The 26461-nt window shown below is 59.3% G+C and overlaps 2 protein-coding genes across 11 annotated transcripts in view; one reads left to right on the forward strand and one right to left on the reverse strand.

The window, feature by feature from the left end:
- Positions 1-1644: 1644 nt before the first annotated feature.
- On the forward strand, positions 1645-18771 carry TP53I11 (tumor protein p53 inducible protein 11). 3 transcript variants are annotated; one of them, XM_053924591.2, is made up of 9 exons: positions 1645-1897; positions 2471-2619; positions 12060-12143; positions 12908-13070; positions 13702-13760; positions 13996-14044; positions 14428-14524; positions 15940-16041; positions 16478-18771. In XM_053924591.2, exons 4-9 carry the CDS (start codon positions 12942-12944, stop codon positions 16609-16611), a joined length of 570 nt encoding a protein of 189 aa, XP_053780566.1. In that variant the 5' UTR covers positions 1645-1897; positions 2471-2619; positions 12060-12143; positions 12908-12941; the 3' UTR covers positions 16612-18771. The 3 variants fall into 3 exon arrangements, with proteins under 3 accessions (XP_053780566.1, XP_053780565.1, XP_053780567.1); XM_053924590.2 differs by having other exon boundaries at positions 1652-1897; positions 12060-12139; XM_053924592.2 differs by lacking the exon at positions 2471-2619 and having other exon boundaries at positions 1652-1897; positions 12060-12139.
- A 1972-nt stretch (positions 18772-20743) lies between these two features.
- Positions 20744-26461, reverse strand: part of TSPAN18 (tetraspanin 18) — a 163305-nt gene continuing 157587 nt past the window's right edge. For all 8 annotated transcript variants that reach the window (XM_045194128.2, XM_045194122.2, XM_045194127.2 and 5 more), the window contains 2 exons: positions 23374-23457; positions 20744-21640 (listed from right to left, as the gene is read on the reverse strand). In XM_045194128.2, the coding sequence (XP_045050063.1) occupies positions 21593-21640; positions 23374-23457 (132 nt within the window). In that variant the 3' untranslated portion in view covers positions 20744-21592. The remainder of the gene's footprint in view (positions 21641-23373; positions 23458-26461) is intronic.

A 26461-nucleotide genomic window follows, 5' to 3' on the forward strand; every position in this document is an offset into this window, starting at 1 on the left:
ATCTAATGGGCCTCACTTGACTCTCCCAAGCTCTGAGAGGCAGGTGTTTTATATTTTACGTTGCAGGTGCAGGGGAGGGTCACATTGCTAGTTCGGAGCAGAGCCAGGGTCCTAACCCGCTTCTCACACCCTCTCTGTTCATGCCCCTTCTCCGGCATCATGAATACTGATGACAGCACACCTCCGCCATGCCCGAGAACTTGTTCTCGCGTAGATTTGGGGGGTGCTTTATGACTCTCAGTTTGAATCCACACAATAGCCCAGTGAGGTGTACTTTTTAACGCTCAATGTAAAGATGAAACAACTCAGAAAAGTTATGGGCAGACTGGCCGGCAGTCTAAGGAATGTTCCCGAACTAGACGTGGATCACTTTAGGAAGGAAGAGAACAAGAGCTTCTAATGGATGCTTTTAGGGAAAGTGGATGCTGGGGTGGGGGTGTGGCAATAAGTAGTCTTCCTTCTGCCGGAGTAGAAGCCCTCAAGCCCTTGGTCTGATACTGTGAGCTGTGTCATCTGGTGCTATCTGTGTGTGTCCTTAGGCCACACAGTCACCAAAAGGCTGGGCCTGGATTCGAACCTAGCAGTCTGGCTCCAGAGCCTGCCTGATTCATCTTCAAGGAACTAGTGCAGACAGAACTCAGACCTGGAGTCAAAATGTCCACCCAGCTAGATGCCCGGGGCACCACTCACCTCTCGGCCCCCTCTACTTGCCTTGTGACAAGGAGCGGCTCCAGGCCTTCCTCTTCCCTCCACCTCCCACCCCCATTTGTGACCATCAGACAAGAGGAAGAGATGCAGGTGTTTTCTGAGGAGGACGAGGGGTGTTGGGAGTGGGATCGCGCCCATGACTGGTCACAGGGGGTTGAAATGAGTCCAGAATCTGGGAGGCGGGAACCTGATTCTTCAGGCTTGAAGGCTCCCAAGAGCCTTGAGGACCCTCAGACCCCATTCTTACCCCCTCCCCACCCCCACAGTTTGACAACTGTGCAAACCCCCCCCCCCCCACAGATGAGGAGCTCCAGATAAGATCTTAGTCCACAACAGTGCAATTAACGGCGGCATCGCTGAGGCCAGGTGGGGGATGAAGGTGCGCGTGTGGTGTCATATTATTTGGCAAAGTCCCATAGAGCAGGGGGAGAGAAGGGTGGGCCTAGGTAGGAAGCCAGAAGGTTAAATGAAATCAAACATTAATGACAGCCATCTGTACAATGGGTTGACCACCCTGACCTCATAGGTTGGTTGTGGGAATCTAATGAGTTAATAATATTGAAACTCCTTGAGCACGGGTGCCTAGCACTGACCGGCTCTCAGCAGACAGCGGCCATTGTAACTGTGTTACTACACACTTGAGTATCTACCAGCCAAGCAGTCCCTTCTATTTTAGCTACTGGCCTAGGCTCCAGGAAATACCCCAAGGGTATTTAAGAGAGTGTGGTTTGCCAACTTATGGGGGTGTTGATAGTCTCACAAAAAAGGCACAGTCTGCAAAACTTGCCAAGAAAGTCATACTGGGTGGCAAGCGCCCTCGATTTTGATTCCCAAGCGCCTCCTCGCTCAGGGCGTGAGTGCGCCCCCCGCCGGCGGTTTTCACGAAAGCCTCAGCTGGGGAGCCCGGAGCCCAGTCCCCAACAACCCCTCTCTCCCGCCCGCCCCGGCGGCCACCCTGGGGGCGAGGCAGCCCGGTGTGTGGGAGGGGACGGCGCGCCATTGGCTTCAGCGCGGCACCGAGAGGAGGGACCAGCTCGGGCCGCCAGACTCGGGCAAACCCCGGCCGCGCAGGGTGCCGCGCACAGTCCAGCCCGGCCCTGCCCTGCCTGGCGCGGTAGGCGTGATGTGAGCGCCCGAGGTCCCCGTGCACGCCAGCTCCGCGCAGCCGGCGCCAGCATGCGCTAGGAACGTAAGTTCTGCTCCCCACCACCGCTTCGGAGCCTCTCACTTTCCCCTCCCGCCGCCACCCAGCCGGTTCCAGCTCAGCGCAGCGCAGCCGAGCTGTGCTCCAGCGGCCGCAGGGAGCGCTGGGGACCTCTTGCACGCGAGCGGGGCGCCCCAGGACGCTTTGGCACCAGCGGATTCAGCGGGGGCCCGAGGGATCCCCTTCTGGGCTCTCCAAGGCGCCATTCCGCAGCCCTTCTGTTCCTCTTCTCCTTTGCGCTCTCGGCTCGCTGCTTTCCCCTCTGACTTGGTTTCCCTCTCCCCGGCTTTGTCCCTCCGCCGTCTTCTCTCTCTTGGGCTGTTTATTTCGCCCTCGGCCTCCCCCTCCTGGGCTCGCGCTCTCTGCATCCGAGCAAGAGAGAAAGGGAACGAAAAGCAGTTTTTCTCTCTCTGGGGTCTGCTCTGACCCGGCGCTCAGCTCTCGGTCCCCTCCCCCTCCATCCGTGCTCCCGATCCCTACCCCCGCCATTGTTCCCTAGTCCTGAGAGTGCGCGGCAAAAACTTGCGAGTGCCTGTCCTTTCCTCTTCACCCCCGCAGGGCCGCGGAAGGAGGTGGCAGAGTTCCCGCTGCCCACAAGTCTGGCGCAACCTTCTGGTTCAGGGGTCCTTGGGGCGGGAGCACTGGGCCAGAGGACCTGGGGGCGCCCAACAGCACGGAGCTCCCCGCTTGGAGTCTTAGAAAAGTGGGTGAGTGGCTGAGGCTGGGAGATAAAGAACACATTGGAGGGGAGGAGGAGCAAGCCTGGAAAGACCCCCGTCTCGAGCCTGGGGGTAGGGGTGAGCTGGCAGAAACGGAACCCCTATTAAGCCCCAGTTATTGGGGACGGGGTAGAACACAGGTGGAGACCGATGCTCCCACTCTCCCCTAAGTCGCGCGCTCTGCAGGAAGGGGGCAGTGTGGGGCTATTGGCTTGGCGCAGGGTGGGCTGGGTCTCCGGCCGTTGGCAAAATACTCACACCCACGCTGGGGTTCTGTAGAGGAACCTCCAGAACGCCGCGCCCATCCCCGGCGCACCCCGCGGGGTTTGGCGCTCGCTTGGCGTCCCCTCACTCCACTCTCCACGCCCCCAACCAGAGCCGGGCTCCCGCCGCCTCCTTGCGGCCCCCGGCGAGCGGATTTCTCAGCGGGAGCCCTGGGGGCGGGAGCAGGAGCGGGGCGGAGGCCGAAAATCTCCAGGTTTCTCCAAAGCCAAGGCCGCCCGCCTCGCCGCTCCTCACTTCCTGGTTGATTCCCTCAAACTTTTCCTGGTGGGGCCATCCAGCGGGATGAAGGCCCCAGGGCTGCAGGGATGCGCACCCCCACCGTGCGGCCCCTTGGACCTCCGCCCCTGGTGGCCTGTGGATAGAGGGCCGAAACCCTCTCATCCTGCAGCCTTCAATCCCAGGGACTCTGGGGGCGGAGCCGCTGTTGGAGAGACAGGAGGGGGCACTGTTGGCTCCTTAGCCGAAGCTCCACGCTCAGACCGGGAGGAGGAAAGCTTTTCCTTGTTGAGTTGTTAGGAAATAAGGTACTGCGTATTCTCCAGGCCTCTGTGATCCCATCTGAAAGATGGGCGGTCTGGTCCCTGAGGTACCCTCCGCCCCCAGCATCCTGGAAGCCAGCTGCCCTGGCTTCTCCTTTTCAGACCACATGCTGTCAGCATAATCAGTCCTTCCAAATTTGGAGCAGAGAGCTGAGGCCCAAAGCCCTTCGCCCAGATCTGGCTGTCAGCACCTGCTGGGGTCCATTGCTCCAGGGTGTTCTCTGCTGGGCTCTGCTCCCGGGCCCCTTCCAGCTCCTCCAAGCCCACGTTCTGCTGCCTCCCCTCCCCCAAGATCTTATGATAGCTACCCCCACATCCTCTGCAGGAGAAGCAGTCTGCCCCTCTGGGGGGTGTGGATGTGGGAGAGGGAGTGCAGTTATATTCCACACATGTCTATGCTTCCACTCATTGAACAAAATGGGAGTTGTATACCAAAAATGGTTTGAGCACAGTGCCACACACTGGGAGACAGCTGGAAACAGTACAAAGATTCTTGTCCTCATGGCGCTGACACTTAGGGGGGAGGGGCAAATACCCGATGAAATCAATAAGCACATTATATAGAGTATTGGGAGGTGAGGGGGCAGAGTTGAGTGTTAAGGCAAGGAGTGGGATTGCCATTTTAAGTAGGGTGGTCAGGGAGGCCTCCCTGAGCACGTGACTATTGAGATAAGGCTTTGAGGGAGTGAGCTGTGGGGATATCTTTGGGAAGTGAAGGTCCTGCCGAGAGCAGCCTGTGCCAAGACCCTGAGGCTGGCTTGTGTCTGCTGTGCTGGAGCGTTGGTTTGGAGCCAGGGTGGCTGGGGTGGAGTGAGGAGGAGATGGGAGGCCTGGCTGGGGTGCAGTGGGGCAGCGGGGAGGAGATGGGAGGGAAGGCTGGAACCTCCCCATTTCACAGATGAGGGAAGTGACGCCAGAAGCCGCATATAAATCACTCCAGGACATGCAGTCCGGGGGCGAGGCGCGGTGCTTGATGTCCTGACTCTGGGCCCACAATACTTCCTTTCACCCTGCATCTCAAACATTCATTCACAGCACTGGTTGTGCCCCTCCCGGGGCAGGCCTGCCCAAGGGCCAGGGACACAGAGAGGAGCCAGCCAGGCTAGCACCCTTCGGGGCTCCACATCTCTGCGGCCGGTTGCCAGTCCCTGTCCACCTTAGGTCAGTGCGCCCAGGGCAGCATCTTCCTGCTGACCCAGAGTGACCCTAGTTCTCTTCCTTGCCATTTCTTTCTCATGGCCACCCCCTTTAACTACCCCGCCCCTGGGGGAGTACCTGTTCTGGAGCTGGTGTGGTCACATGGGAAACCGGAGCAGAGAATTGAGCCTCCTAGTCTGAAAATAACAACAGAGACATGGTTACGGAGCGTTCACTATGAAACGGGTACTTTTCTAGGTGTTTTTTGTGCATCTTTCCATTGGGGGAGGCAGGTGTCATTACAACCATTTGACAGATGAAAAAACGGAGGCTCAGAGAGGAGGTGGCACTGGCCCAGGGCCATGCAGCTTGGAAGTGGTAAGCGCAGGCGTTTTAGTTGTGACGTCCTCCTTTAACCGCTAGGCCGGAGCCCCAAACCCTGGGGGCGACGGTCAGTCCCGGACTGTGGTTCTGACCCATCAGTGTCCTGGGGAAAGTATAGGAACCCTCCTGCCTGCCTCCCCCAACCCACCAGAAGGCGTTTGCCTCAGAAAAAGTTGTCTCAAAATGGTGTGGCGTCCCTTCAAGGAAAATCCCCCCTCCCTTCCTGAGTTCCTGAGTAGCTGCAGGGGTGGGGGGGGGGAGAGAAGATGTGTCCACTGCCTTCTCACAAGAGCTCTGGCCGCATGGGATCTGGAAGCCAGGCTGTCCCGATGACCATGGTCCCATGGGATCTGGAAGCACCAACAGCCTTTGAGGGCCCCCTGACGTGGCCTTTGGGCCAAGGGGGAGACTGGCCCATTCCTGGCCTGAAAAGGACAGGAATTCTCCATGCGATCCGCCCTTTGTGAGTGACAGTAGGGTCAAGGAAAACCCTCTCAGTGACTCCTGCATGGTGGCAGGTGGCTGCAGGCCCCCTTGTATACAGCAGCAGCTTCAGACCCCTGGCTGAGGCCCCAGGGACGTCCCCTCTGGCCCTCCACACTGCCCTCCCCACTCTCCAGCACAGCACACGGTGTTTATTTTTTGTCTCTGAGGCTTTGGAGATATTTGTTGTGATGGAAGTTTGGGCTTTCCTCTGCTTTTCTGGAAATTAGGCGCTTCAAAAGAAAGAACTGATGAAGAGGTGGAGACAGCGAGAGAGGTGGCGGGACCTGGGGCCGGGCAGCTGGAGTGTGGCTAGGGGACAGAGGGGTTTGGGAGCCACACCACGAATGTGGCGACCAGGAGGGTGAGGAAACTGAGTCCCAGAGTCCGGCCCTGTGGCAGAACCTGCTGGTGGCCTCAGCTGACTTGTCTCTCAGCCTGGTGACTCAGGGCTCCCCCGCCAGCCTTCCAGCTTCGGTTGGAATGCACGTCAGCAGCCAGCTCCCGTGTTCCTGGAGGTCCGTGCAAGTGGGGCGTGGAGTCCCTTACCTGACTACGGAGCTTTGTCGCGGGAACAGGGCTCATGGCTGCCACAGGATCTGCATCGTGCCCCTCCTCTCCCTGCCAGTTCCGTGCTGCCATCCTCGCCCTTTGCAGCAGTGTGGACACTGAGCCCACGGTGGGGGTGGGAGTGACGGAGATGGACGATGCAGCCCCGCCCGACATTGGCTCACCGGCGCCTTGAGAGACCAGGCTGACTAAGGCCGGCCCAGCCTCTAGAATGTTTACGCTCTTCGGGGGCACGCAGCAAGGAAGCCCTGCCGCACGGCAGCCTGGCCTCGGCTGCCACCCTTAGGCAGTGGCCCTGAGGCCTCCCCCCTGAACCTGCACCCAGAGGCCACTGTGATGATGTCAGTCATGTGGCTGCATCCATCCAGCCTCCCTGTGTCCTGTAACTTCCTGGTTTAGCTCTGACCCACCCACAACCTCGTAAGTCAGGCCTTGTCACCCCCATTTGTGATACAGGAATGGAGAGGGTCATCTGCCCAAAGCACAGGGCTAGTAATGCATAGCTGAGATGCAAAACACACAGGTCCTCTTCCCCAAGATTCACTGCCTGAGGGCCCAGGTAGTGGGTTCTGGGCTGGGGGTCCAGACCCTGTCTTGTCCGAGGGGGTGGTAGGCTGCCTCAGGAAGGGACCCCAGGATGGGCCCTGAATGGCCCTCACTGCCTCCCACCCCCTGGCACTGCCCTGTCCCAGGCCCGTTTCCAGCTATTTTGCACGAATGTGATAACAGGACAATGGGTCTCCCTGCGGCCCTTCCCAGGCCCTGCTGGAGTCACAGAACTCTAACCCGAGGGAGGCTGGACCCAGGGAGGGGTGCGGAGGCTGGCCGGGACTTTCAGGGCAGCTGGGGAAGACAGCTCAGAGTTTAGTTCTTTTTGGAGGTCAGGCTTACCAGCCAGTCCCTCCACCCACGCACATGTGCACCCCAGCTCTGTTCAGCGTGTCCAGTCACAGCGCAGTTAACGTGGCTTGGATTTCAGCCCTGGCACTTGCCTCAGGTGACATTTTGGCCTTAGTCTCCTCATCTGTAAAATGGGGGCATCCCATAGGGTTGTGGTGGGGATTTCAGGGAATTCCTGGTCTGGTTGTGCGTGTCCCCCTCCTCCAGCCCCAGGGCGGATGCCCCTGGGGCTGGCTGTCCTTGCCAGGTGGGGAGGGACAGGTGTGCTGCTCCTCCAGCAGAGGGTCTTGTTTGGAAAGGAAGTGGTTCTTGGCTATGACGCTCAGCAGCAGTGACTCCCCCTTGAATCCTGGGGTGGCTCAGAAGCTGGCGGGTGTTCTGGGCCCCAAGCCCCTTCCTCCTCCCCCTGCCAGGTTCCACGACAGGGACAGCTCTGCAGTCCATCTGTTTCTATGGAAACCAGGCTTCCTGGAGAGGCTCCAGGGGTTGGGAGGGGTCCTGCAGGACGGGCAGAAGGATGCCCCAGCCCAGCTGCTCTGCTTCGGGGGCAGGGCCTGGGCATCCGCCCCGCGATCTCACAGATGGCTGCCTTTCACGCAGCTCAGGTCGGGTGCCGGGCCCTCGCTGCCTTTTCTGTGTGCCTCGTCCCAGCCCAGGAAGCTAAGTAGTGTGTGGTTTCGTAGGGGAGGAAATAGAGGCTGGGAAAGGTTAAGAAACTTTCCTGAGGTCACAGCGTAATTAAGATAAGCACCGAGGTTCGGAGCCCACATGTACCAATCATTAAGTACATGCACCGCCCCCCCCCCCCCACTCTGTCATCCGCCGAGCCCTCTTCCTGCCTGATTCAGTTTGGTAGGGGGAGGGCTTTGCGTGGCCTCTGCCCTGTTCTGGCCCCTCTGTCTTGCTGCCATTGAGAGCTCTTTGAGGCCGTTTTTTCCTGGCCTCAAATGTCACAGAACTTGAAGGGATGGGGGGGATGGGACATGGCCTGCAAGGAGTGAGACCTTAGGCAGCTGAGGCCTCCCAGCCCCTCCCCTACTCATTAATATGTCACAGATATTGAGTTCACTACGGGGAACTGTCGCAGGCCCTGTTGACACCCCACCCCTTGGCACTCCCCTCTAGTGCTGCCGGGGCTTTCTGAGGCAGTGGGGGTGAGGTTTCACCCTGAATTCTCACCCAGTCCTCTAACCCCACCTTGTCCCAGGACCCCATATACCAGGCCCTCTGCCGAGAGTGTCTGCACCCTCTCCTGGAGTCTTTAGCACCCCGTGAACCCCTTGCTCAAGGCCACCTGCCCATCAGCCCAGGAGCCAGAGTCCAAATTCAAACCCAGCCCTGCCTGACTGCAAAGCTGCTTTCCTGCCCTCCTGTGCTCATGTGTGGCCCGGTCAGTTCCTGTCCGCTCTGGGCCTCAGCTTTCTGCCCTGTGTGTTTGAAGCAGAGCCCGCCCTTGGGTCCCGCCACATGGAACTGAGTGTGTTCCTGAGTGTTCTGGGTGGGTAGTGAGACCTGCTTCCCTTAGCCCGTCTCATTTGTCTGTGCTTACAAAGTGCCTACTGTGTGCCAGGGCCCAGCAGGGAGACTCCTAGATGGGCATGGTCCCAGCCCTGCCTCTAGGTCACTAGGTCTCCAGGAGGCCAGCTGCCCGGAACAGGACTGGGAGTGTGGGCAGGAAATGGCAGTGGCCACCGGCCCTGAAGCCCGAGAGTCATAGGAGGAAGCCATGCCCTGGGAAGACCCCCAGACAAGGGCCCTGTAGAGACTTGAAGAACAAGGGACATGGGGGTGGGGTAGGGGTTGTAGGGCAGGGAGGGATTCCTGGCTGGGTGGTTGTTCAGAAGTGGAAACAACTATTAAAAGGACAGTGACTTGCCAGCTTTATCAAGAATCGAGGTCAAAGAAGCTGGCCAGGGGCAGAATGCAGAGGGTCATGAACCCGAGTCCGGGGGGCAGCTGCACGCCACATTCTCCCCCCTTGCTTAGCAGGGCCCCCGCAAGGGAGCGTGTAAGTGGAGGGGCAGCCCTCCTCCTCACCTTTTCTCCTAGCTGGGCTGGGGGAAGAGGCATCTGGGGAAGCCCTGGGGCCCTTCAGACAGCATCTAGATCTGGGAAAGGAAGCGTGACAGCCCTGCCGGGCAGGCTTTTTCCACTGTGCACGGCTGAATGAATGAAGAAAGGGAGGTGTAGAGGGGGCGTGGGCCAGGCCTGCCGCAGGCAAGGCACCCCCTCGCCTGCTCATCCTCCAGTACCTCTGCAGGGTGGGCGTTCTCGGGGCCCCCATTGCTCAGGAGCAGAAATTGAGGCTGGGGACTTGCCTAAAGCCCTGCAGCTGGTGGAAGAGCAGAACCGGATTCGAACCCAGGTCTGGCTGTCCCCAAGCCAGTGTCCAGCCAGAGTGCAGGGAGAGGAGTGGAGGGAGGTACGCTCTGTCCTCTCTTAGGTTAAAATGGGGCCAAGCCTGAAAGAAGCACATAGAGTGGCCTTGAAGGGGAGGAAAGCTCAAGGGCAGATCTGAGGGGGGGGTGTGTGTGGGGGGGGTTGCCTTTGGAGCGGGGCACGTTTACAGGCTAAAGGGTGTGTAGGAGTGTTTGCAGCTGCCCGCCTGCCATCTGGGGCAGGGCCCAGTCCTGCAGGTGAAGGAGGAACAGAACTCGGTGCTCCAGCAGTTAATTGCAGAGGCAGGTGCAAGGGATCCACTTCCTCGAGATCAAGTTCAAGATTTCATTCTCCCTAGGAGGCCTCAGGGCCCTTTGTTGGTGGGGAGCTTGGTGCTGGGGCTGGGCTTGGGGTGGGGGGTGTGCAGTGGGTCCCACCAGCCCAGGATCTGATGGCAATGCCTGCAGATAAAGCTTGTCCCTCCTGTGAACGATGCCAACGCCAGATGGAGCCCCTTTCTGTACCAGCCCCAGCAGGCTGGCACTGCCACACCGCACAGCCTTCGATTTATGGTTCGGGCCTGTGCTGCAGAGGGGAGCTGGGCATTGAGAGGTCATTGGGCAGAGGAAGGCAGCTGACCCCTTGAGCAGGGGTCACTGACACAGCCCAGGCCTTGTGGGCTCTGGCTTGAGGGTCAGCTTTATGCTAGGGACTGAGGGCCGGGCTCTTTGCCCAATGGGGCGGAGATATTAGGAAATGCGAGGCAGGCCCTTCTCCTGGTTTGCCCCAGCTTCCTTCCCAGAGCCACGGCTGCACGGGGGGACACGGAGGAGGGTGTGGAGTGTCTAAGTACCCATTTCTGGAGCTGTTTCCAGGGGCCAGGCACACTGCCCCATGCACTTCACAGCTGTATCTGTATTCTCACAGCACCCCTTTAAGGCAGGCCCTTTTATTTTCCTGCTACAGATGGGGAGACTGAGGCACAGAGAGACTGGCTTGCCCTCGGGCACGCAGCTAAGAAGTGGTGGGTCCAGGGTTTAAACTCCGGGTCTGACTTAAGCAGTTAAGTTCCTAACCGCCAGGCCTGCAGTTAGCTGGCGCTTTACGTCGCACTTCCTGTCTGTTATTTTGTTTCTCCCTCGCCCAGCCTTAGGGGAGAAGTTAAGGGTTTCCATTTCACAGATGAAAACGCTGGGGCTCAGAGGGGAAGCAACTTGCTGTGTTCGATGGCTGACAGATCAGCACCCCTGCCGCCCCCCGCCCCACTTAGGCTGTGAGCTGCTTCAGGGCAGGGCCCCCCCAATGCCTGTGCCTGGCTCACAGCACATCCTCACCGAATGCGGTTTCTTCTTTTAGATGGGCAAGCGCTGCCCTGTGCGCTGTGACCGAGCTTCTCTTCACCCCTAAATCTGTAGGAGGTGGGAAGTGCAGCTCCATTTCATGGGTGGGGAAAACTGAGGCTCCAGGACGGAGGGCTAACAAGCCCGGGGGGCTGTTGGAAGACTGACCGTGCCTGGTGCTGGGGAGGACGCTGAACCATGGCATGCCCGTGCACTGCGGGGTAATGCACGTGGGCCGCCGCTGTGGAACAGCTTGGCACTTCCTCCGAGAGTGCAGCGTGGAGTTACCTGTAACTCAGCATCGCCCCACTCCTGGGTATTTACCTCGGAGAAAGGAAAGCTGGGAGCTGCACAATAACCTGTATATGGATGTTCGTAGCATCTTCGTTCACAGCCGTCAAAGTCTGGAATCAAACCAGTGTTCCTCAGCCGGTGACTGCACAATGACACCGGTCTGTCTGTCCGTCCCCTGGAATACTGCCGTGCAGTGGCTCTCGGGCCCACCTGGCAGTTGGGGGGGAAGGTGCCAATCTGATTACAGGTTCTAGCAGGATGCATAGGAAGGTGGTGGCAAGTGGCTGAGGTGTCATGACAGCCCCTAGGTCCCCGAGGAGCAGTTAAAGTGGCTGTCACAGTGGGGCTGGCCACCTCCCCGTCCACTGGTGCTGGGCACTTAGCTGCCTTCTGGTCACCACCAGCCACCTCCCATGCCCCCAGGGGTGTGGGGGAGGGGGAAGCATAGCCATCCCCATTTGACAGATGAGTGACCGGGCTCCGGAGCTTAGGACGGCCGGCGGGCCTGGACTTGAACCCACTGGAGACCTCCCGTACTGATTTTGCATTTTTTTCATTTTCAAACTCGAGCTGGTGTGCTTCCTGCCTAGTGTCTGTAAGTCTAAAGCCTCATTATCCAAACACCCCAGAGTGTGACTCTCTGTTGTGATGTTTATTTTCTGGGTGCTTCATTTTGCTTTCTGGCACTGGGGGGCTGGAAGACCGGAGGTGACCTGGGGACATTTCTGTGTTTTGCCTGTGGCAGCCCCAGAGAGGGGAGACTCACCTGGGGCCACAGGGCACTGAGACGGGTTGGAGGCCTGGTGAGGTTCCTGCCCAAGGACGGGTGACCTCTGAGCCTTGTCTGGAAATGGGGTGGTTTTCCTGCCTCCCCAGAGGGCGGCCGTGGTGGGAACTAGACGGTGGAATATGGGGCACCCACTGCTGGCGCTGCTGTTATCGACCCCTCTCTGTTGAGCCTCATTGAACTCGGCTTCCTCATCTGAGAAACGGGTGTAAACAGCATCCGTGTTGCAGGGCAGAGTGGCTCTGGTTAGCGGAGCCTACTGCCACCCCAGGGCCAGCTTCAGGAAGCCCTTGCCTCATCGTGGTTTATGCTCCTGTCTCTCCTGCACAGGTTTTGTGCTGCCTGAAGGCGAGGTCGGACATTCAGCTCCTCTCTGCATCCCCATTGCCTGTCACCGTGCCTGGCACACAGTAGGTGCTTGAGACCTGGACCTGGAGCTGGGGGGTGGCCAGGGCTGGGGGCTGTGGAGAGTTGAGGCTGGAGGTGGGTGCCGAGGGCAGGGAGGGGACAGATCTGGACAGTCTGAAGCTCTGCCCACACCCCTGGCCATCCTTCCTCTGGCTCGGCTGGCTCCTGTGGCCAGCCCCTTCCCCTTCCTTCTGTCCTGGTGGGTTTGAAGGGGGTTGTCGGGGGGATATGAGTGGGGAGGGGAGGAGGGCTTGCAAGGCCACAGGGATCATTTGGGCAGAAGCTCAGGGGAGAGTCTGGCGCCCTGGCTCTGGAACCCTGACTTGAACTTGCCCTTCATTCTTTAAAACCTCGTTTGCCTGCTGACCTCAAGCCCCGGCTTACTCCATCCCCCAGGAACCTCTGGGTGTGGTCTCGGTCCAATGCTTGTCCTGGGCCCTGTCCTTCAGGCTGTCTGTAAGGCTCCATCCATCCAGCCCGGTCATCTGGAGTGGGCCATGTCCACTTAGGCCAGGCAGGCGGGCTGAGCTGGAGGGACCTTAGGAGCGCCTGCACCCACATATGTTACAAATGAGGAAGCTGAGGTCGGAAAAGGGCAGTGATGTGCCCCTTTTTCATTGCTGCGGGGTGATTAGGGAGCTGGGTACTGAGCTTGGGCTTCTGATTCCTCGTCCTGTGACCCACCTGCTGCCCTAGGCGGAGGGGCCAGCCACCCCTGGAGGTCTGGAAGCTGGGTACGACCCATGGCCTGATGCCGTGTCTCCCTACAGCCCTTCCGAGGAGGAGGCCGAGCTCCAGGACAGCATGGCGGCCAAGCAGCCCCCTCCTCTCATGAAGAAGCACAGCCAGACGGACCTCGTGAGCCGCCTGAAGACCCGCAAGATCCTCGGCGTGGGTGGGGAGGACGACGACGGGGAGGTGCACCGCTCCAAGGTGGGCCGCACCTGGGGCCGCCTCCGAGCGCAGGTCGGGGGGCAGGTCTGGCCCCCCATTTTGGGGAAGAGTAGCTGAGACCCACATAGCTGTAGGAGCCCCAGGACTTAGCTCAGTTTTCTACAAACTAAGGGAGATGTCGGGAATAAAAACAAAAGCGAAAACGGATCGCTGGAATGAACTGAGCGCTGACTATGTGCCTGCTGTTGTAACTCTGTTTTATAAGCGTTATTTAATCTTGCTTGCCCTGGAAGATGCAGATACAGTTATCAACCCATTTATAGACGAGGAAACTCATCTGAGCCTAGACAATGCTCAGAGAGGTTAGGTGACTTGCCGAAGGCCACACCAGGAAGTGGCAGGGCCAGGCTGCCAGCCCACATCTGGCAGACCCCTGGGCTTCCATCCTTGCCACCTTATTTTCAGCTTCCCTTAACCCTGGTGTCAGGGAAGCAGTGAGGGGTAGCCTCCATGTGACCCCTCCAGCCTGGGTGGCGGTTTGGCTAAGCAGAGGTACCCAGGTGGGTATTGGAGCACGCCAACCAAGGGTCAGGGGTCTACGGGGTTAAGTGGGCTGGACATGCTGAGCGCTGCCTCAGCTTCATTGCCTGTGACCCTTTTGTGTCTACAGATCAGCCAGGTTTTGGGCAATGAAATCAAGTTTGCTGTTCGGGAGCCTTTGGGACTGAGGTGAGCATTACGTGTGAGTGTTGGTGGGGAGCCGGGGTCTGGGGAGGGGGTGCCTCAGGCCCTGCTTCTGGTCTTGCCCTTGATTCCAACCCATCTCATTCCCCCTGCCCTCCCGCCCCCCTCCCCCACCAAACCAGCCCTCCCTGGACATCCTGGCTGGAGAGGGAAGGGTCCCCTGGGGTCTGGGAGTGGCAGCGAGGGGCCCGCTGTGACCTTCCTACTGCTGCCTCCCCAGGGTCTGGCAGTTTGTTTCAGCTGTGCTCTTCTCCGGCATTGCCATCATGGTGAGCCCCCACCCCACCCCCAGGGACCCCGGGCCTCTACCAGGGGCTCCTCCCCTGCCCTGGGGTCCCCACTGCCTCTCCCCACTGGCATGGCTGTCATGCTGAGGCCCCATCTGTCAAGGCTCGCTGGCCGCCTCCACGTCCTGGCTCCCGACACTCATCCCACCTGTGCCCTGGCCCATCCTGGATCCCCTGGCCATGGTCCTGAGTCCTTGCCCCTGGCAACCCCTGCACCTTCTGTCCTGCCGTGGAGGGCGAGGGGCAGTCGAGGTCCTGACCCCGGGTTGCCCCAGGGACCCTGGCCCTGTTCCTGGGGGAAGGAAGATGTCCAGGGGGTTTCCACAGTGACGCCCCACCCTAAGCCTCCCATCTGCTGTCCCCAGGCCCTTGCCTTCCCTGACCAGCTCTATGACGCGGTCTTTGATGGAGCCCAGGTGACCAGCAAGACCCCCATACGCCTCTACGGGGGTGCCCTCCTCAGTGAGTATTGCTGGGGAGGACTCCGGGGGAGGTGATGGCAGCTGGGGGACCAACTGGGGTTGAGGGGAACATGGGGAGCCTTCCTCTGTGCCTGGGCTCCTAGCCCCAGATAACCCCCTTCAGCTATCTCTCTCTCCTGGGTGCATGCTGCCATCTTGTGGCCACTGGTAGAATGCATCCAGTGGATTGGGGCTGTGTCTGGGCTGCCCTCTGGGACAAGCACTTAACTGAGCACTTGCTGGGCGAAGTGTACCACATGGGCACTGGGGTGTGGAGATGAATGAGGCCAAGGCCCTGCTCCCAGGGCCTCACGGACTGGAGCAGCAGGCAGGGTCAACACCGTGCCTGCAAAACCCCTCTCACCCTTGGGCCTCTCATTTGAACCACATCTGTTTCCTCTTCAGTCTGAGTCACGCACAACGGGCTTGTTAGGAAGCCGAGTAGTAACAGCTGTAAAACCCAGTATAGTCAGTGTTCCTCTTCTTCTCCAAAACATTCTATGGCTCCCTATTGCCTTCAGATTAAAGTCCTAGCTCTACCCCCTGGCATTCAGGGTCAGTGTGGGGGTGGATCCAGTCGGCCTTCCCAAACCTGCCTCCCCCACACCCAGCCACAGCTCGGGATGCCCATCCTCATTTCAGAAAGTCTCCGTGCCTTCACACACACAGTCTCCCCAGTCTTGTGCTGTTTGCACGCCCCTCAGCCCGCACGGGCCAGCTCGCACGGGCCAGCTCCAGTACCTCCGGGGAGGGGGTGGTGGGGGTTGGCGCAGGTTCAGGCACTTCACCCACACAGCTGGGGAGCTAGGGTTATGGGGTTAGGTTTGTTGAAATAAAGTGAGTACATATCTGGTGTTCAGAGCCAGAAGAGCCTGGGTGAGCTTGGCCTGGTCGAGGCCAAGTAGGTGGTTCTTCCCCTGGAAATATGGTCTGCCCACCTGCCCCTCGGGAATTTCTCGGCAAGATTCCTCAATGGGCTCAGGTGTCCATTTGAAAAACAAGTGTGATTGTAGGACCAGGTGACCCATGAACTCCTTCACTCCCATCAACCCATCACCCTGGAGCAGAGCCCAAGGGGTGTAGGGTACCTGGAGCTCAGGTCTCCCGTTTTACAGGTGAAAAGACAGTCCTGATAAGGAGATGTGACTTGCCCAGTGTCCCACGGTGTGTGGGACATTGCATGAGTGGGAACGAACTTACCGGCTGACACAGCAGAGTTGAGCCTGGAGGGAATGGGACAGGGGAGGGACGGGGGTTTAAAGTTGAGGAAATGCATGGGGGCAGATGTCGATACACAGGGTCCTGGCTCCCTTGCCAGGTAGGGCCAAGGGGACAAGGACCAGGCCCCTCGCCCCTGCCCCAAAGGGGTGGGTGGGTCAGGCTCTCCTGCCCCAACCCCTTCTTTTCCCCACCCAGGCATCTCCCTGATCATGTGGAACGCCCTGTACACGGCTGAGAAGGTTATCATCCGGTGGACTCTGCTCACCGAAGCCTGTTACTTCGGGGTCCAGTTCTTGGGTGAGTCCTGAGGTGGGCGGTGAGGGGAGGCTGAAGGTGGGCTGCGGGCAGGGCAGCTTGGCCCTCATCTTCCAGCTGCTGCCACTCGGGTTTCTAGGAAGTGATGGGAACCTGTCTGAGGGGAGGGCCCCGTGTGGCTGTGTTAACCTGTGTCTGCACACCTGTGCTCGCACACCTGACACCTGCGTCTTCTGAACACACACGGGCATTTCCACAGCCCCCCGCCCCCTGCAGCCTCCCAAACCCCAGCACAGGTGTGACAGTGCACGCCGGTGTCGCCCCCGCTCACCCCATGTGGGGGTATCAGCACAGACGCGTCTGTGGGGTCAGGTGGCTGGCAGGACCGCAGGGCTCCTGGGTCAGCAGGCCGTCCCGGGGCGGGGTGAGGGTGCCTCCCTGCACTGACCCCTGTCCCTTCTTGGCCTTTCTCCCACAGTGGTCACTGCCACGCTGGCCGAGACGGGCCTCATGTCCCTGGGGATTCTGCTGCTCCTGGCCAGCCGCCTCCTTTTTGTTGCCATCAGCGTTTACTACTATTACCAAGTTGGCCGAAAACCCAAGAAAGTCTAGCTGACCGCTGGGCCAGGCCCCGGGGCAGGGCAGCCCTGGGCCTCGGTTCCCCTTCGGTTCATGGAAAGCAGGACAGTCTCTGCCCTGCCCAGGTAGACAGGAGTGGCCACTGTCCCTTCCTCCTGGGCCCTCCCCGCGTGCCGTGATCTGGGCCTTCAGGTTTGGGGGGCACAGGGCCTCTGCACCCCTGCTCTTTGCCCCACATGGTGACGCCTCCTTTTTGGGGGCCTCTTGGCCTGTGGGTTCCCTGGACAGACACTGATGGAAAGAGCCTGCATCAGGGCTGGGGCGAGGCCCCTGCCCCTTCTGCCCGGAGGCCCTTCTTTTTTTTGAGAGAGGCTATGGGCTGCCTCCTTGTCCTTCCCCTTCCCCCCTAGCCAATCTAGTGCCCAAGCAGCTGAACTTGGCTTCTATCTATGCCTGGAAAACCCAAGAACTTGACCTTGTGTCCCTACTCCTTGTTGTGGGCCCTCCACACATGTGGGGGCCCCTCTCCACTTCCAAACTCCCACACCTGCCCTCCCCGCAGCCCAGCCGCAGGCTGACTGGTGGGCAGAGGTGGCTGTCTCTGAGCTGGCACTCGCCCTCCAGCCTTCCTGTGAGGTGGGCCATGTGCAGTAGAGCCTTGTCCCGGTCACCACGGCCTCTCCCGGGGCTTTGCTCGGGGCTGCTCTGCCTTCACCCCAGCTCCTGGAGGCCCCTAGGAGCTCCCTTCCCCCAACTAGCCTGGGATCAGAGGCTACCAGTGGCCCTGACACGGACACACAGGGAACCCCAGATGGAGGCCACCTGAAAGGGGCGGGGTTTGGAGATGAGGAAGAAAGGAAAGTAGTGGCGTTTCTCTGTCCCTTGGCCATGCCTGCCAGGGTCTGATGCTCACCTGGCTTAGCCCCTCACCTCTCTTTGCCCCTTCCCCAGGATGCTGCTCCCAGGGTCTGGTGGGATAGGACTGGGTGCCCTTCAAACCCAGCAGGGCAAATAAATATTTCAGGAGGCCACCTCCTCTCATGTCCCCTCCCCCCCAACCCTGACACCCTGGAGAAGGCTGACACCTGGCTCCCTCGGAGCTGAAGACCCCCTGCAGACCCAGCGGCCTGTGTGAACCCCGTATCCCCTCCTCCCTCTCCATGCTCGCCTTCCCTCCAGGAGACAAGTGTGGTCACCGTGGATGGTAGCCCTGTGTCCTGGGGACAGGCGTGGAGAGAAGCAGCCCAGGCCCCAGGCTCCCTCTGTTGGAAAAGAGTGTGTTTGGGGGCAAGGTGGATGGTCCTTCAGTGCAGCCCAGCTCTGGCTACTGCCAGCTAGGCCTGTGTCTGGGAACCTCGCACAGCCCTCCCCTGTGCCCGGCCGTCCCCGCAACCACATGCCCAGTGTCCAGCACAGCTGAGGAGAGAGGCCCAGTGGGTCAGGGGCCTAAGGCTACGCTGCTGGTGGCCATGGCCAAGCAGAGGGGGACCTCGACACTAAGGACAGGCCTGCTCTTTCCTGGCACCCCTCTCGCCACTAAAGTTTGTGCCTGTCCCCAGGGAGAGCCCTGGGCAGGTTGGGAGCCCACCACTGACTTGGGGAAGTCTGCCATGACCAAGGCCACATCCTCCATCTGACCTGTGCCCTTTAAAGCCTGGCTGGTCCCTACACAGGTGATGGGTGGTCTGTCCTGGTAGCAGCTGGGTGCGGCAGGCAGAGCCCTCCGCAGGCAAGCAGGGAAGGGGAAGTGCGGGCTGTGTTGGGCGCCTGCTGGGGCTGCGCTGGCCAAGCCGGTTCACTCAGCTGGGGCACAGGGAGGGCCCGTGGCGATGGCGCTGCCTGGGCTGTGGCACCGGGCGGTGTTCATGTAATTCCGTGATGCCTGGTTAAACATCCCAGGCAGGGGCGGGGCGGGGGGGTGTTGTTAAGGAGTCCTTGTTGGTTGGGAGATGGTGATGAAGGCCTGGAGTGGGCCCAGCTGCAATCCTAAAGGTTTGGGAAGACCCAGAATGCCCCTTCCCAGTTCCCCCGGGTCCCCTTTGCCACCAGAGCCCAGTAACCTCTTGGCCAAGCTCCTTCCCCCACCCATCCCACCCCCAAATCAAGACCACTTTTCTTCACGGCCACTATTTATTCTTTGTTCCTTTTTTCTTTTTGTAAGAAACAGTCACAAAAACCAGTGCAAAACCATCAGTGTGGGTGTCCTGTTTTATATTACAAAAACTCTCGATATATAATATAAAAGGGGGGCTCACGGGAAATAAACGTGATAAATTAGCTCTGCTATCTACTGCAAGGAACATTTACAATTTTCAAAATAGACTTTCAACGTAGGGCCCACGGGGTAGGGGAAGAGGGCTTCTTAGGGTGCTGGGGCCTCAGCTAGTTTGGCGGATCCTGCCCGGGCCCCTTGGGCATGGATAGGAGAGGGGCAAGGGGGCCTAGGGGTGGGCCCCAGCCCCTGAGATGTCCCCCTCCTCCCAGAGGCACTGGTTTTTGGAGCAGGGAGGAACAGGGCGGGTTCCTGACTCAGTGTGAGGTCTTGTCTGGCCCTGGCCCTGCTATCGGGTCATAAGAAGCTGCAGAGACACTCCTACCCGCCCACCCCCTTAGCTGACAACCGCCCCCTGCACCTGTCCCCGGGGGGCTCTACCTGGACCAGCCCAGCCAGGCTGGAACCCGACAGGCTCCTTAGATTGGGACAGGGCTCTTCCAGGCCCCTGTGCCTCAGAATGGCCACCCACCGGTGACGTCGCAAGTGCTGTCCACTGGGCAGGTGCCCTGCTTTCCCTTCCCAGCTTGAGAGTGTGGCCAGGGACCAGGGGGTCAGCAGGGCCAGGCTCCGCGTTCCTTGGCACCTTTCTGGAAAGCCCTGAAAGGACAGTCTCATGCTCACCCTGTGAGCCCCTCAGCCGAATGGTTCTCCATGACCTCCTCTTCTAGCTCCCATGGGGCCCGGGGCAGGTGGAGGGGAAGAGGCTGGAGGGGCGGTGGTGCCACGCCAGCACTTTTTACCTCCAAGGTCCCACATTCTCTTGGGCCACCCCTAGACTCAAGCTACACAGCTGCCAAGTTTGACTTCTTTTTTTTTTTTGTCAAACCAGCCATTTGGGTTTTCCTAGGAAGCTGGTGGAACTTGAAGGGCAGGCCCCAGGCCCTTCTCAGGCTAGGCTGGGGTACCAGCTGTGAGGCCCCTTGACCCCGGGGTGCTTAGTTTCTAGGGAGCTTGTGGCATCATGGAATCGCCGGGGCAGGCTGTTCCAGGGACAATTTGGGAAGACCCAGTTGCTGGGAACGGGTGGGGGGGGTGGAAAGGGAGAGGTGGGAGATCTAACCCAATCTTTGCAGCAGGCACAGGACTCCAGCTGCACCTCAGAAGGGGGCAGGTGGCAGAGCAGGGGAGCACTGGGCTCTAGACCACAGCTCTCTCCCTGTGGCTGGAAGGCAGGAGGGGTCCTGGAAGCTGGCACAGGGCCTTGCCCCAGACCCTGAAGAGAGACAGTGGGGTGCAGTGTACCACACCCCCCATGCCCACGGCAGGCAGCACTAATCAAGCTTCAGGTGTAGCAGACACAGTGTAACTGGGATTATACTGCCTCTTCCTCCGGGCCCTGCGCAAACCTCGGATCCTCTGCACAGTCCCCGCCAGCCGCTCCCCACTGATCAGGGTGGAGGCCTCTTGTAATCCAGGTGCCAATACCGGTCTAGAGTTTGAGGCCTGTGTGATGTGGGCTGATTTGTGGGCGCTGTGCGGGTAAGAGAGTCTGTGGGGAAGCCTCTTCCTGCCTGAGCCTGCAGGTGCCCTCAGAAATGTGCTGTGGACAGTGATGGGACAGGAGACCATGTCACGGCCGGACGGACTGATAAGACACCCTCGAGTTCTTTAGCCTGGAGACAAGGGGACCAGGGGACACGTGTGGCCCCTGACACTTAGGGAGCAAGGGCTCTGCCTTGGACGGAACTGCAGAAAAACAGAAGTCTCGCTCGTGTATTGAGCTGATGCTCAAGCCTACAGCCCAAAGGCAGAATGCTGTCCTGGGAGGTAGTAAACTCCCCGTCCCCGGAGGTGTGCAAGAAGAGGGTGGTGATGTCGTGGCAGGGATCTTACAGGAGATACCCAGGGCTCGGTTCTAGGTGAGGAGAGAACCAGTTGATCTCTGGAGGGGGGTGGTCCTTCCAGCCCTGGGAGCCAGGGAGTTGGTGAACAGGGGAGGGGAGGGGCTTAGAAGGAGAGATGGGCAGTGTGGAAAAGGGACTCTGGTGTATGTACCTGTGTGTTCCTGGTGGCTGAGAAGTGTGGGGAAGTGGGAGGGAGGACGGGGGACAGTCCAGGGTTTTCTTAGCTGTGGAACTGGGAAGAGGCTGGTCCTGGCCAGCCTGCCCAGTCTCTCCTGGGGAGACCATGGAGCCAGGGAACGGTGTGAGCATCAGGTCTGCTGGACCGACAGCCCCGGGTGGAGTGACAGGCAGCCTGGAGACGACCCAGTGCTCGTTCGGAATGTCGTGCGTGTGCAGTGTGACTGTGGCTGAGACTGGATTGCGAGTATGTTCTGCGTTCTCAAGGATGTGGTGACCAAGGTTCCTTGGGGCTCCTGGGCTGGGGGACCTTTCTCCAAGATTTGCTTTTGCCTCGTTGCCTAAATACTCACTTTCTTGGCACCAAGTTCTGAAGCTGTGAGGAGACAACCCAGGCCCAGGGCTGCCAGAGTCCTGCTGGGCCGAGGAGGGGACCTGGCACTGGTGTTCCTTTGGTCTCTGGTACAGACTGCACCCTGGGTGGACAGCCCGTGGCCCCCACCCCCGAATCCAGGCGGGGTACATCAGTTCATATTTTTTGTCATTTTGTTTTGTTAAAAAAATAGCTATTTCCCCCTGCCCCTTCTCCTGGCTGCTCACTCACGGTGGCCTCACCTCCTCCCCGGGACCCAAGGGGGAGGGGTGTGGGGGAGGGGAGGGCATGGGGTGTAGGGCAGTTGGTGGGCAGGGTGAGTCTTCAGGCTTCAGGCCACGCCCTCTACTGGATGCCTCGGAAGAGGCACATGGCGAAGATCATGGCGAAGAGCTGCACAGAAAGTAGGAGTCAGCCCGTTAGGCTGGGCCCACAGGGGCTTAGGGGCTGCCCGCCCTGCAGCAGGAAGGGGGCTGGCCCATCCCTCTCAGCACGCTCCTGCTGCAGGGCTTCCTGATTCTCCCCAGGCCCATTCATGCCTTGCAGCCAGGTGGAGAAGGGGGCTTTGGAAACCCAGAGACGAGAGCTTAAATCCAGCTTCCTTACTCGCCAGCAACAACCTTGTGCCGAACCAGAGTGTCTCCAAAGCTAACTGCAGGCCAGGTACAGTTCTAAGTGCTTGCTCAGAAACCTCACAGACCAGAGGGTGAAGCACAGAGAGGTCCTGTAACCTGCCTAAGGTCACACAGCTGCAAGTGGGGGAGCTAGGGTTGGAGCGCAGGCATCCTGACCCCAGAGTCCACGCTCCTACCCTGCACCCTCCCCCTTCCAGTGCACAGGAAGGCTGTGAGATTGAAGTGTGAGGCGCTCAGCTAGTGACGTAACGGTGCCTGTTCTGTAGCAGATGCTCAGTGACAAGTCCCCGGGATAGTTACTGACGGGCAAGGGAAGACAGCCCTTCCCAGGGCAGGAACAAAGGCTCTGAGGGCTGGGGGCGGGCACAGACCACTTGGCCACGCCCCTCTGCCCGGGCTGGCTGACATCCCCATGGCCAGAGCTCTTCTTGCAGGCAGCTCAAGGAGCAGTCCCCAGACCAGAGGCTCATGGACAAATCTCTAGGAGGGACAGTGGCCATCAGGGCCCAGGAATCTGGCTCTAAAAGCCTACACTCTTCCTGCACTGGACAGGTGCCTGCAGCCTCCCCAAGCCAGGTGCAGGTTTATCCATTTCTTGTTCACTGTCACCTCCCTTGTGAGGACAGGGTCACCTTGAACAGTGCCGGCACCTAGTAGGGGCTCAGTCTGTGCTTGCAGAGTAGCTGAAGGAGTGAATGAATAAATGACCCTTCCCCTCCCCCATCCCTGACGGTCTCCACAAACTGCCCTAAGTGGGGCTTCAGGGCTCGGTAAGCTGAACAAGGCCACACCAGGTATGGTGCCAGGTGGGAGGCAGCCCTGCAAGGTGGGAGGGGGAGGCTGCCTGGCGTCATTTCCCTGAGGGCCAGAGGTGATTGGGTGTGGGCAATGCTGCCGGGCTAACTTCCCTGGGCAGCTGGCAGTGGGGTTGAGATGGGGAGAGAGAGAGAGAAGGGGGGCAGCTCCACCCTGTGGCTAAAGCGCCCTCTGTTGGTGTCTGCAAGGGTCTGCAGCTGCTTTCCCTGTGAGCTGTGGGGACCTCCAGGGAAAAGGGGCTAAGAAAGTCCTCGTGAGATTAACCAGGCCGCACAAGCCCTGAACACATCAAAGGGAAAGGGCCTGGCCTGGAAGCACAGGCAGCCGCCCTTCCTCAAGGCAGCTGTTCTGATCCTTTGTTCAAGAGTTGGCTGTAGACCTTGGGTGGCGGTGGGGTACGGGGGGATGTGGATGGGAGAGGATTGGAGGTGGCGGTGGGAGGAAGACAGGGGAGTAGCTGGAGCTGTCAGGACCCCACTACCCAGAGACTTGCTCAGACACGTCCAGAGCCCAGTGACCCAAGCAGACGGACTCAGCTGGGCTTGCTACCCCAGAGCGTCTGCAGTGGGGGACCCACGGGTCCTGAGATGGAGGTGGGCCAGGGATTGCAGGCCATGGGGGTCTGGTGTGTGTGCCCTGCTTCTGGGGAGCCACAGAAGTGGGGCCTTCACTCACCTCGATGGCCAGCACCCCGATGGCGAGGGCTCCGGCAAGGTAGACGTAGGTTTCGAAGGCGTTGAGGATCACCGTGTAACAGCCCTGGGGGAAAGGACGAGGTGAAGCCACAGACCGAGGGAAAGTCTGGGGTCAGGGGGCCGGGGAACTGGCACGCGGCCCCAGAGCTCAGGCAGCGTGGTTGGCACGGAGCCGGGCTCCAACACTGTAGGCCTGTCCGCCCTCCCGGAGCCCCTCTAAGCGCATCCTGGCTGGTGGAAAGTGTCTGAGCACAGAGTCGCTTGTGGGGGTTTGGCCCCTGTGTTTCCGGGTCTCTCTCCCCACACACCCACCCACAAGGGACAGGAGAAACCGTAAATCCTTCCTGAGTGTGAAGTTGGCTTTGAAATGCCTCACCCAGGGCACCTTGTCCAGCGGAGAGAAGACACGCCTGTGTCCTCCTCTGCTGAGGGCGGTGTGCCAGCGCCTTAACTACTCGCCTTCCCTCTATCTGGCTCTGGCACCCAAGACCCTTTGGGTCCCTGGATTGATCCAAGCTGACCGGGCTGGCCAATGGAGGTCTGAGATACTGAGAACCCTCGGGGAGGAACAGGGAGGGCAGGGGGAATGGGAAGGATGATGCCACCAATGCTTTGGGGGTGTCCACCCTGTCAGGAACTTTGCTGGAGCCTAGTGTAAAGCTCCCTCCTGCCCACTCAGGCTCACCTCTGATCCCTGGCCACTGAGCAGCAAGAACGCCATCATGGCCAGGTCCCCCCTCCCCCAGGCAGAACTGGGTATGGGTTTCCATTGCTCTTCCAGCACCCTCACAGTGAGCCTGCTGATGCCATCACCTTGAGCTCGCTTTGCCCTATTCACTGTGCTCCAGCCCTATTGGCCTTCTCTTGGTTCCTGGAACACACCAGGCTCCCCTCCCCCCGCCCACCCCAGGGCCTTTGCACATGCTGCTCTTGCTCTCTGGCTGCGCTGCTCTTGCTCTCTGGCTGCACTGCTCTCCCTTCCTAGGAGGATGAGGGTGTAGCACTTTGTTTTGCGAAGAGACACAGCAGCACCCACACTCACAACCCGCTATGAAGCAGATGGGGAGCAGTGGGGATAAGGCAGAGAAACAACGACTCAAGATCACCTGGACAAATGGAGAATATGGATGGTGTCCTATTGGTGGTCACCATCCTGGCCCAGAGTCAAGGTCTAGCAAGGTCACCATCTATTAGGAGAGCCCCCTGATGTGTTTCCAGAAGAAGAGCACACTCCTGACTCTCCTGGGTGACTGTCTTGACCCAGGGAAGGCTGAGGAATGTGCTGGAGAAGCTGCCACATGGGTTCGTATCATATTTATGGGGGAGTCCAAGTATTAAGCATGGATTATCTATTTTTCAGATTTCCTGATTTCTCTTCATTGAAGTTCAATGGCAAACAGGGCTGTTGGCCTAACTCAGCACCCACAGATAAGTGCCCTTTGCCTTGGCTCCTGGTGGCTATATGACCAAGTCCTAGCTAGTAAAACCTAAGCAGAAGTCACCTAGAGGTTTCTGGGAAAGGAGCTGGTATCACCCTTTCCCCTTTTCCCACCTTGAACGTGGGTGAGATGTCTGGAGCCATGGCAGCCGTTTTACCATCAAGAAGTGGTAAACACAAGGAAAGACCACAAAGATCACAGATACCAGGCCTGGACTGACATGACAAAGCCTTGGCTGGCATGACAGAGCCTTGACTGACATGACAGAGCCACTGATACAATGTGAGAAGCCACCGTGTTCTAGAATCCTTGCCATGCGTGAAACACAAAGGCATTTGCTTCAGCCCCTTTAGTTGGGATTTCAGTTCTTGCAAACAAACATGTTGCTGGCCTATGATGGGGCTTCAATGAGACTACGATGGGACACCAGGCCAAGTCAGAAATGTATCCTGGGCTTTAGGGAAGTGGGTTTTGGAGAAGAAAAAAAAAAAAGCTAATCCCTTGGCAGAGGCTTTTAAAAGGGGAGAATGCTCAGAGGGGTGTGAGTGTCTCGGAAATGGAGCCCCAGAAGTCAGTCTAGGGACCCTCCCAAGGAAGAGTCATCCCAAAGAACTAAACAGCTGGGCAGGGGCCTCTCTGGTGAGCTTCCAACATTACAGCCACAGGAGATGATGGAAGGGGATGGAAGGAGGCATCGTTACAGAGTTTGAATCAGAATGGGGAGCATGTGGGGATGAGGCCCTGAGGACCAGGGCCCAGGAAAAGCCTCCCAGAACATTCACAGGGGCCTTAGGACACATTCAGCTGTGCGTGCTAGGCATTCCGAACAGCAGCTCCTTGAGCAACTGAGATGCTCATTCGTCTTTCACATCAAATCCCGAGCTGCGGTGGCAGCTCTGGTCCGGGGAGTGGTCGGCGGCCTCCTCTCCTCTCCTGATACTCTGACATCCTAGGGGGCCACCCTCCTCTGCAAGGTCAGAGATGGCTGTCACCACAGCTGCATTCCAGCCAGGGGGAGAGGAGGGGTGGGCACACTGCTTTCTCTGAAGGATGTGACTCAGTTGCACAAATTACATCTGCCTACCTCCCTTTGGCCAGAAGTTGGTCACATGGCCTAGTTGCAAGGGAGGCTGGGAAGGGCAGCCTTTGCCTGGTAGTCGTAGGTCCTAGAAAGCCCTTCTTTCCAAGGAAGAAGGGTGAATGGAATGTGGGAACGACCAGCAGTCTCTGCCACTGTAGAGGGGATCTGCGGTCCAGAGAGTGTGCCCTGGCCAGGCTGACGTCACAGCTGGGAACTGCCTCCACGTCCTGCAGCCTCTCCTCACAGCCAAGACCCAACCCCGAGGGTGGCCTACCCTCCCCAATTCCTCAGCGACCTGATCCCCGGGCCCTGGTCTCGTTCTTGATGTCTCTCCCCCTCTGTGCAGGGGGGCAGGTCTGTGTGGGGCAGAGGAACTTGGCTCTGGGGGCCTTCGTACCCTTTGACATGATACAGCCAGGTGCAGGGGATGGCGGTGCTGAGTTTGTGAGACAAAGCTGAGGCTGGCAAGAGACTCACCAGATGGCCAGTGTCAGGCCGCAGCTCAACTGTCCCCTCCCGTGGGACTCTAAGAGGCCTGCCTTGAGCTC

Source organism: Desmodus rotundus, chromosome 5, assembly GCF_022682495.2.
Source record: "Desmodus rotundus isolate HL8 chromosome 5, HLdesRot8A.1, whole genome shotgun sequence".
In the NCBI taxonomy this organism is placed as follows: domain Eukaryota; kingdom Metazoa; phylum Chordata; class Mammalia; order Chiroptera; family Phyllostomidae; genus Desmodus; species Desmodus rotundus.

What these genes read in the sequence shown, in the direction of transcription:
- TP53I11 (XM_053924591.2), top strand. Translation starts at nt 12,942, where the DNA reads ATGGCGGCCAAGCAGCCCCCTCCTCTCATGAAGAAGCACAGCCAGACG. An exon ending in CGGGAGCCTTTGGGACTGAG is followed by an intron (nt 13,761 to 13,995) that starts GTGAGCATTACG and finishes CTGCCTCCCCAG; the next exon opens with GGTCTGGCAGTTTGTTTCAG. An exon ending in CTTCGGGGTCCAGTTCTTGG is followed by an intron (nt 16,042 to 16,477) that starts GTGAGTCCTGAG and finishes TTTCTCCCACAG; the next exon opens with TGGTCACTGCCACGCTGGCC.